Source organism: Solanum stenotomum, chromosome 11 (assembly GCF_019186545.1).
Source record: "Solanum stenotomum isolate F172 chromosome 11, ASM1918654v1, whole genome shotgun sequence".
Taxonomy (NCBI): Eukaryota; Viridiplantae; Streptophyta; class Magnoliopsida; order Solanales; family Solanaceae; genus Solanum; species Solanum stenotomum.
The window spans coordinates 10167774-10177946 of NC_064292.1; the positions used below are offsets into that span (position 1 = coordinate 10167774).

The 10173-nt window shown below is 31.9% G+C and overlaps 1 protein-coding gene across 1 annotated transcript; it reads right to left on the minus strand.

Annotated features, from left to right (window-relative positions):
* Positions 1-714: 714 nt before the first annotated feature.
* Positions 715-6446, minus strand: LOC125844041 (hydroxyproline O-arabinosyltransferase NOD3-like). The gene is made up of 8 exons (XM_049523272.1): positions 5776-6446; positions 3630-3697; positions 3344-3545; positions 3115-3212; positions 2947-3016; positions 2789-2860; positions 2571-2684; positions 715-1226 (listed from the first exon to the last, which is right to left on the minus strand). The coding sequence occupies exons 1-8, from the start codon at positions 6205-6207 to the stop codon at positions 1164-1166; spliced, it is 1119 nt and encodes a 372-aa protein (XP_049379229.1). The 5' UTR covers positions 6208-6446; the 3' UTR covers positions 715-1163.
* Positions 6447-10173: the final 3727 nt, after the last annotated feature.

The window sequence follows — 10173 nt, forward strand, 5'->3', positions numbered from 1 at the left end:
CAAGATATGTAATTTAGTAGTGGAGTGAATATTTCAAGAGAAATCAAAATGTAAATAAACATAAGAATTATGCAAATAAATTCAACTTATAATATATTCATAAATAAAAATTATATTTATAAAATGTAATTTTTTTAAATAGAAAAATATATTATCATAAAAAAAAACTAATAATTAAGGTTGTGAAGGTTACTATAGTTATTAAAAATTATGTTAATATAGATGAATGTTAAAGTGGTGTATCAAAGAGAGTTTAAGGGGGTAATGTTATTTTGCATACTTTATCCCAGGATAAGTTGTCCTGGGATTACTATTTCATCCCAGAGAGGGATAACTTATCCAGTACTATTTATTAATCCTGGGATAAGCTATCTCATCTCCGTAATCATACAAGGGATTAGTTTGGTTCGGAACTAGTTATCCCATGATTAATTATCTTGGGGTTAGTTATCCCACCCTGTATATGGGATAGGGATAACTTATCCCATCACTATGGTATAAATGGTGGAATAAGTTATCCCAAACATGTCAACCAAACAAGACACCAAACTTTTATCCCAGGACTATATATTCTTATCCCTCACACCAAACGATCCCTAAGAGATACTAAAATTTTATCCCATGATAACTTTCTCTTATCCATCACACCAATCGACCCCTTACTTCCAACTTTATAACTCATACTGATTCTTTCAAAAGGAAAAACACCAGAAGAAACAATTGTAAGTGAAAATTACATCAGTGTAATGCAACTACAGAATATTGCCTCCACAAAGAAACAAGAAAAATTCCAGCATAAGTCAGCCATCGGTTAAGTTTAAAGATCACTTCTATAGACACAAAAACTTGTGTGACATAATTTAGCTCAAAAAGACCTCAGATCACCTATTACACTTTTAAAGACATTACACAACAGATTTTTACAAAAAGAATACTAGCTTTATAGTTTAGTCCACAAGTACCATGGAGGGAGAAGAGAAATATCTATGAAGAACAGAACTACTCTAGTATGACACCACTTCTATTTAACTTGTTTAAATCATATATTTGGTCTAAAGATAATCCATCTTGAAGCCTTCTGGGAACTATTAACCATGCGCTGTGGTTCGGAAGATGGCCAAAGTATAAATATAGGTAAATACACAAGTCAAGTTTGCTCATTCTCACTCTGTCTCCCATCCAGGGATATTAGCAGTAGCTTCATTAACCATCTTCACTAATCTTACCTGCAAAAAGGGGGGGAAACGACATGAGCAGTGATAAAAACAAGTCTGGTTCCTTGCAGATACTCACACTTTTCCTCCCCACTTGTATGTGTGCAGTTAACATGCATGTCTGCTTGCATCTGTCATTGTGATGAGATTTAATTGCCTAAATGATCACACATATGTCCATTGGTTAAGGACAAATTATACGCTTTGGGTTAAAACGGGTTATGAGGAAAGACAGATCTGTCACGCTCTAACTGAGGCAGACATGTTACCATGTCTCTCCATTTAAGCTCATCGCAGATCAATAGTACACCAAATAAGAAAATAAAAGAAATGCTAGAAGTTCTCTATTGTTTCTAGTAGCAGCATATAAATCTCTAATAGGACTAAAAGTCTGTTTGGATTGACATATTTGGAGTGCTTTTAAGCCAAAATAGCTTTTAAGCATTTTTGGATTGTTCGAGTAAAAAAAAATGCTTATAATGCACCCAAGAGTGTGGCCTAGTGGTTAATGAACGGTTGAGAGCCATGAGGCTCAGGTTCAAATTCCAGTGGAGACAAAAAAACTAGGTGATTCTTTATATCTGTCCTAGCCTTGGTGGATAGAGTTACCTGGTACCTATTGTTGGTGGGAGATGGCAGGTACCCCGTGGAATTAGTCGAGGTACGCGAAAGCAAGCACATACACCACAATCATCAGAAAAAAATAAGCACTTCGTTTTAAGCTAAAATGATAAAAATAAGTCAGCCATAAGTTAGAATAAGTCAAAAACCAAAAGTCAATCCAAACTTGGGAAATATAGGACCTGAAATAAAAACTATGCATAATTTTGGTAATGGCAATAAGATTTTGTCTTTTCCTTTTCCTTCTAGAAGAGCCATATTTACCAGTGTCATCATATTAGATGGACTATTGTTTCTAGTAAGCCCTGAACTAAGGTGATTCTCATGTCCATCTATTCCCATTAGTCCATCCTACAGGTTTCATCTTGAGAAAAAACGTCAAAAATAGTTGTTGCCTGAGGCTCTATAGTCGCAAACTTCTATGATAGAAGAAAGATAAACAGCAATGACCAATAAGGTAAAACGAAGCTATGAAGCAAAGGGAAGCCATAACATATGCTAGTACCTTTTGGCCACGTCAAGAAAGGGAAGTCAATCTGATCAGAGTATGCAAAACAAATGCAATGAGACAATACCAAAACTAAAGATAGCCTCTGTTGTTTACACAACATATAAATCTCAGCAATCTCAATTCTAAAGTTGGCAGTACAAATTTGAATGATTTCCCAGGTACTTTTTATAAAGTTAGTAGTTCTACAGCATACCGCAAAGCTGTAAACAGAGGTTTAAACGTACCACACTTTCAGGAACCCCTGGAGGGGGCAAACTAAGATTTTTTGGTGGAGGGCCTCGTAGGTAAGATCTTTTGTCAAATCTCCATTCGCCAATCTTTCCATATGTCAACTCTCCCTGTTTAATCATCAAAAGGATTCAATGAACAGAACAATGTTTGTTACAGGTTAGGCCAAAAATTCCATGTTTGCAAGAACAGAATCTGTAAGTGTTTATTTTACCTTCATATTATAATCACATCCATAGGTATAATGAATAATAAACTTCTTTCCAACTTCCAGATCCCAAGGTGGCTGAAAATGACCGACATATGTTAGCTAGGGATTAGTCAAGCATAACATAACGAAGAAAAAGATATTTTCATTTAGCTCTTGTAGACCTGTAGCATGAAGTCCTTTCGAAGAATGTGCCGCACACCATGTAAAGCAGATGCCACGGCATAGCCATACCTGGAACAAGGAAATACAAATTAAATTTAGACTTCATAAGCCAAACATAACATCAACTACGAGCAACAACTGAAATGAGAAACAAAAACATCACACACATTTCCAGAACCCAGCCAAAAGCCTTGTCGGTTTCTGGATCATCTTTCATCCTCAGAGAAATATTCATCCATGTAGGAGCAATTTTCTCCAAAATGGACTGCAACATCAGAAAAAAACAACACAGAATACCAAAAATGATTACATGGACCAGAGACATGACCAGCCCAAAAACTAGACATAATAATGAGATCAGACAGCATTTTCATCACATAGCATATTACAGCTAACCTTTTTAATTATTACAGGAGAATTTCCAATTGGATCAACATTAGTCACTGGGCCTAGATCCTCTGGATAGTATTTTCGTATAACTCCCTCATGTTCTGCTGGTTTTATGTAGAAAAAGGGAAATGCGGCTGGGAGATCTCCACGAGCCAAGTTTGGCAAGGGATTTGCAAATACATGGTCGGGCTCTGCCATTAGAATGTATCTGCATCAGTCATATCATATTGTACCGTTCAGACTATATGCATACACGAAAAAATGGTATACATTATCCAGTGTAGTGACTTACTCTTCTTCAATTGTTGCCTTTTCAAGCCACTGAACAAAAGCCCATGGTCTGTTAAGAACAATATAACCCTGAAGATAAAATGGAAAATTTTTCAGAAAAGTTAGGATGAGAAACATTTTGCTGGTGAAGCAACTTAAGTAATTAAACTCAGAGAATCAAAGCTTTCACATAAATAAAAGATATTGTCAGAACAACTCAATTTCAGTAAACTACTCGAGGCTCCCATGATTTCAAACAGCAGATGACCATTTGTTGATTCATTTGTAAACTGTTGAAAGAGAAAAAAATCAAATCATTTTCCTGTTCTAAGCTTTGAGCTTCTGAAGAAATCACTCAAGTTTCCCTCTGACAAATATTTCCTTGAACAAAGGAAAAAAATTTGAACAGGTCAAAGCCATATCACCCCTAAAGTTATCTAAAAGTTCATATATAGTTTGAGCCCCGGGACAGAAGATATGAAAGACCTAAACTGAGCAGATGGAAAACCAAACTATCTTGGCATGCACTAGCAGAAATGGAAGAGCCAAACTATTGGAAAGAGTTTGAGCCAATTTCATCTTGGCTAGTCTATAGCAGGAAAATTTGTAATGGCCAACTCTAACTGATTCATTAAACATGGCCATCTGTTTTACTTGCTTATTTTCTCTTCCTTTCCACCAAGAATCTTTCCCCTTCTTATTTCCTTGACAAGCTCTGCCCATAATAAAAAAATTAACTTGTCAAAAGAGACCGGATTTTTGACATATCTACATTTTCCTCTTATGTCCTGGAGAAAAGATACTACTTGCCATATCTGGAATCATCATCACCTATTAGTTTTTGAGAAATAAAAGAATAGATTAAGATGATTCCAGACATGGCAAATAGTCCGGAATCATCTTCACCTGCAAAATCAGTTTTAATTCAATAGCTTCTTTAAGCAGGATGAAGGGGAATATTAGCTTCTTCAACTGATAGCCTAGTATTTGGAAAGGATTGTACCCTAGGCTACAAAGAAGATCTCTCATAGGATTTATTATACCAATTTTGAAACTGACATGAGTACAAGACAAGCTCCAATCTGTGCAAAACCCTCCTCACTCTCTTTTTCCTTTTGCCGTAAAAAGTACTGTTTAGGTATGAAAAATAGAAAAAGAAGAAGAAGAGAAAACCATATATATTTCAAGTGAAGGGTGTTGAAACATTTCAGCACCTCACTGAAGGGGAAAGTGGATACTTTCCCTTGCTATTGCCATGGGTCCGAAACCCAGCTTGTGTAATCTTTTTATTTATAGCACGGAAAGATCTACTCAGAAATCAGCATCTCAGCATCACTGAGATAGGATCCAACTCCCCCTGATACCTCAAGGGAATAACACAAGCTTTAGGCCCAATTCGGCTATGTTTCCGTTTTTATAAACAAGTTGTTTAGTTCCTTCAGTAAAATAATAGAAACTCTGATGTAGATTCTTTTCCCAATCAAACTTAAAGCTTAAAGAAACATCTAAGAAGCTTTCTCACACTCCCTGGGTTACTTTGGTGATCACGGGTTCAGCCACTACCTTCGTTAATTGTCAAACACCCTCGATGAAATTCTGTATATGCCACTCACAAGAACATATTCCCATACACTCAGACTTTCCGTATACCAAAATTTAAGACACTCACAAATCTTCCCAAAAATTTAAAACCCAAACTATTCAACTCTATTGTTTACTTACATGAGAAACTAAAACCTCCTTCCTCAAAGCCAGAAACTAACCAATCCCAAGAAAAGGGGTAAACTTATCAGTCACATAGGTTATAATCAAATTATCAAAACCAGAGGCCTTTCCAAAATAACCTCAACATGAAAAAAACATAAAATTGACTTCCTCAAGTCTCAAACCATCAATTCCAAGTTTTTCACAAAGTTCTAATTAACATTTAAAAGAGTAAAAACTGTACTCATATCATATCCTACAATAAAACACATATGAGGCTACACAAATTCCACAACAACAACAACATAGCATCCCACAAGTGATGTATAGTATATGCAGACCTTAACACCACCTCATGCATGAGTAAAATTCCACAACTAACAGTTTAAATATTTGAAAAATACGCAAAACCCAAAAGAATAATTCATCCAAACCAGCATTTTTTTTATAAAAATTAAACTCACCCGATCCAACCCTTCAGGAAGAGGATCAACAACAAAAGTAGGAATCTCCTCCATCAAATTATCAGGTTTACCCGAATGCAAAACCCGAGTAAACCCACCCATTTCGGATCCATCCCTCTCCTTCATCTTCTTATACCAATAGTACATAATCCTACACTGCCACTTACTGTACGGCGCATCAGTCGCCGTTAATGCCACGTGGAATTTCCGGTCACCGGATTGCACTAAATTCGATTCCTTAACCGGGTCAAACCATTCCGATCCTCCACCATTACTACTACTACCACTAGTACTAATACTAACACTGCTACTTGTCGTTGCCCTATTGTGAATTATCAATGTAACCAAATTGTATGTTGCAAAGAAGAAACCTAATGCAAGTAAGATCAGTAACAATGGCGAAACCCGACCCATATTCTTTCTGGGTATCATTTTTGAAAATTTTGGACAAGAGAAGAGGAGAAGATTTTTTCAACGCTTTTATAATTAATTAAAGTTTAAAGATTTTGTGAGTTATATAAATAGGAAAGTTATACTGTATTAAATTTTGTTTGATTTATTGATTGTCAAAATTGGATGTCTAAGTAATATATATAGTGTTTTAGTGGATGCTAATTTTGTTTTTATTTTATTTCATTTTAAAGTGGAAAGAAAAAAAAAAGAAAAAGGATAAACTCTTTGAAAAGAGCAATTTTATTATGTGTTTTAATTATCATAATAATTTATTTTATTTTTGAAAATTCAGAATAACTCATTACCATTACGATTTTTGTCACAGTTTCTATGATGAGCACTTGTGCATACTAGATAAATCTCCCATCGTGAAACAAATAATATATTTATTAACAGATTATTTATCATTTTAATTATTTAAAATAATAATTTGTGTTCAATGGATATTTTTTTTAAGAAAATAAGAATAGGATAAGAGGAATGGGGAAATAACGCTCGCCTTCAATTAATTAAGTTACTAATAAAAAATTTTAAAATAATTTTTTATTTATTTTTAAAATAAAAAGACAGTTAATCTAAATAACCATGATAACGAACTATGAAAAGAGTAGATTATTTCAACTAGGAAAGCATATTGAATTTGTTTCATTTGTTGATTGTCAAAATGGGAGGTCTAATTAATATATAGTGTGGTGGTTACTAGTTTTGTTTTTCTTGTTTTGTCTTTTTATTTAATTTTATTTAAAGCATAAAGAAAGAAAGAAAAAGGATAAACACTTTAAAAATAGCAATTTAACTAAAGATGTACATAATTTAATTTGAAATGATTCTTTTCTAGAAGAAATATTCGCCTCCTGACCATTTTATTTGTTATTTGAAAGTAGAAAGAAAGAAAGAAAGAAAAATGATAAACTCTTTTTTAAAAAAGAGCAATTTTATTATTTATTTTAATTATCATAATAATTTATTTTATTTTTGAAAATTCAGAATAACTCATAGCCGTTATGATTTCTGTCACAGTTTCTATGGTGAGCACTTTGTGCACACTAAATAAACCCTCACCGTGAAAAGATAATACTTATTAAAAGATTATTTATCATTTTAATTATTTAAAATAATAATTTTTGTTCAATGAATTTATAAAAAAAAATAAGATTAGGATAAGAGGAATGGAGAAATGATTACAATTAGGGGTGTTCACCGGATAAAAATTGATTCAAACCGATTAAATAAATCAATTTTATTTGGATTAGATTTGGTTTGATTTTGATTTTTAAAAATCTATAGTATTTGGTTTGGTTATAGCTTTATTCGTAAAAAAACCAAAAAATAACCGAACCAAACTGAAAAATTATATACATATATATTTTATTATTTTACATACATAATATATTATTTTTATAAACAATTTAAAGATCTCGTATATGTTTTCATCAAAATTTATTTATAATTTACTTATGAAAGTAAAAATGTCCAAGGTAAGAACATTTATCTTGTTGATTTCATGTATATGTGTGTCTATGATAATTCTTTGGGATTGATTGTCTCTTCCCTCTAGGACAAAATTGTGAATTTTGAAGCTTTGTTCGTAGTAAATTAAATGATCGAGAGTTCTATAATGTTAGTCATTCTAACTATTTTTTTTCATTTTGAATGGATTGTTAGTCATTTTTTTTCATCTTTTAAATAGTTTCTTTTATTTTTGTGTATGACTGATAACTGAATAACTAATTAAACTAATTCGAACCGAACCGAAATCGATAACAACTAAACCGATAAATGTATATTATATTTGATTTGGTTTGATTTTGATAATTTTGAAACCGCTTAAGTTGGTTTGGTTTTAATTTTGCTCAATAACTGACCCAAATCGATCCGTGAACATTACAATGTGTGAATAAAATTCTCACGTGAGAGTGTAGATAATCAATTAACTAAGTTACTAGTAAGATCTTGTAATAATTCTTTTTTAATATATTTTTTTTAAAAAAAATCTAAGCAACCACAATAACTAAAGAAGAGGAGAAGATTTTTTCAACTAGGAAAGTATATTGATTTTGTTCGATTTGTTGATTGTCCAAATGGGAGATCTAATTAATGTAGAGTGTAGTGGTTGCTAATTTTGTTTTTCTTGTTTGTCTTTTTATTTAATTTTATTTAAAGCATAAATAAAGAAAGAAAAAGGATGAACTCTTTAAAAAGAGCAATATAACTAAAGATGTACATAATTTAATTTGAGACGATTCTTTCTAGAAAAGAAAAAATTGTCTATTTTGATTATCATATTTTTATTTATTATTTTAATTATTTAAAATGATATTTTTGTTCAATAAATATTCTTTCTTAAAGGAAAAATAAAAATAGGAAAAGGGGAAATTGGAAATAATTACAATGTGTGAATAGAATACTCACATCAGAGTGTAGATAGTCATTTTTAAAAAAAAACTAAAAGTAAATGTAGATAGTCAATCTACTAAGATTTTTACAATAAATATTTTTTCTTTAATAAATAAAAAGAAAGTTAATCTAAGCGATCACAATAATATTGAAGTGTATATGTTTGCGTTCTTCACTTAGTTTTTTTATACTAATTAGTCAATGTTTACTTTCAAAAATAATTATTACTAAAATCAAAATAGAATGAGTATACTCAAATTATATTTTGATCTTTTAAATTAACAATTATTTTGGACCCTTATTTTACGCAAGAATAATAAGTAAAGTGGCTAGGAGGAGTACTAAACACGTCAGGTGAACTTGCTAAATATGTAAACTAATTTTCTTCTTATCATGTTTTACATTTTTTCTTCTTAAATTTTCTCCATCACATAAATAAACATTATGTGTATATGTTAAAGTCAAGTTTTCTAGCGTATTAAGAGAAAAAACAAAGCTTTGAAGCATTCAATATATTTAATTTAAATTCAAAATCTTACTATACATTATTTTACAATGATGGAGAGTGAATGAGGGGCTGATGCTTTTTTTTTTCTTTCGCAAAGTCAAAATTTGAAGACATATTCAAAGATTAAGATGTGTATAAAAATTGTTTAAATATTTAAATATTATATTAAAATTTGAGCTAGAATTTGACTGTTGTTTTGTGAATATCTAAATGTATAGTATTTATATGCATTAGATTAATAAATATAAATTTCATATAAAATGCTAATTAACCGAACAATACAATTATAAAATTATAAAATTATAATATGATTGGCGGTAAAGATGGCTAACAAATATGATTGCAAGTACCGACTAGGTATGATTGGTGATAACATTGGCAGATGGCGATAGTTATGTATAGTAGTTAGTGGTGATGGTGATGATTAATAGTGGTGGTTGATGATATTAGTTGGTAGCGATTGTTGGTTGTGTGTAACAATTCTCAAGGTCATTTTGTGATTTTTATTTCTTTTCCCGGTTTCACCCTCCACATAGCTTTGGTTAGCCGTTCATGACTTGTGGAGATGGGTGATACGACTTTCCAAGTGGTCAAATGTGTTTTGGAAGAGTTGGTGAGTGTTGGAAGTTTGAAACTTAAGAGGGTTCACCAAAGTCAATATGTTGGATTAACGAGTACGGGTTCGAGTTTTGAAGATTCCACCAAGTCCAAAGGGTGAATTGTGACTTAGTTGGATGGTTTGCAAGGGTCCCTGGGTACTCGAGAATAATTTGGACCCTTGAATAGGATTATGGAGTTCCTTAAGTTTAGAGTTGACCTCGAGCAACATTCAATTATATATGATAACCTCAAAATAACGATTTGATGATTTCGATAGATTTGAAATGTGTTTTATGATCAATTTGCACTATTGATTTGTGTTCGAACTAGATTTTTAGTTTTGGGTACGGTATGTCTGTATCTTTGCAGGTGTTGTTTAGTAACCAAAATACTCCAATTCGAACTAATTTTTTTAGTTTTTTCTTATCAAAATCTCGTAC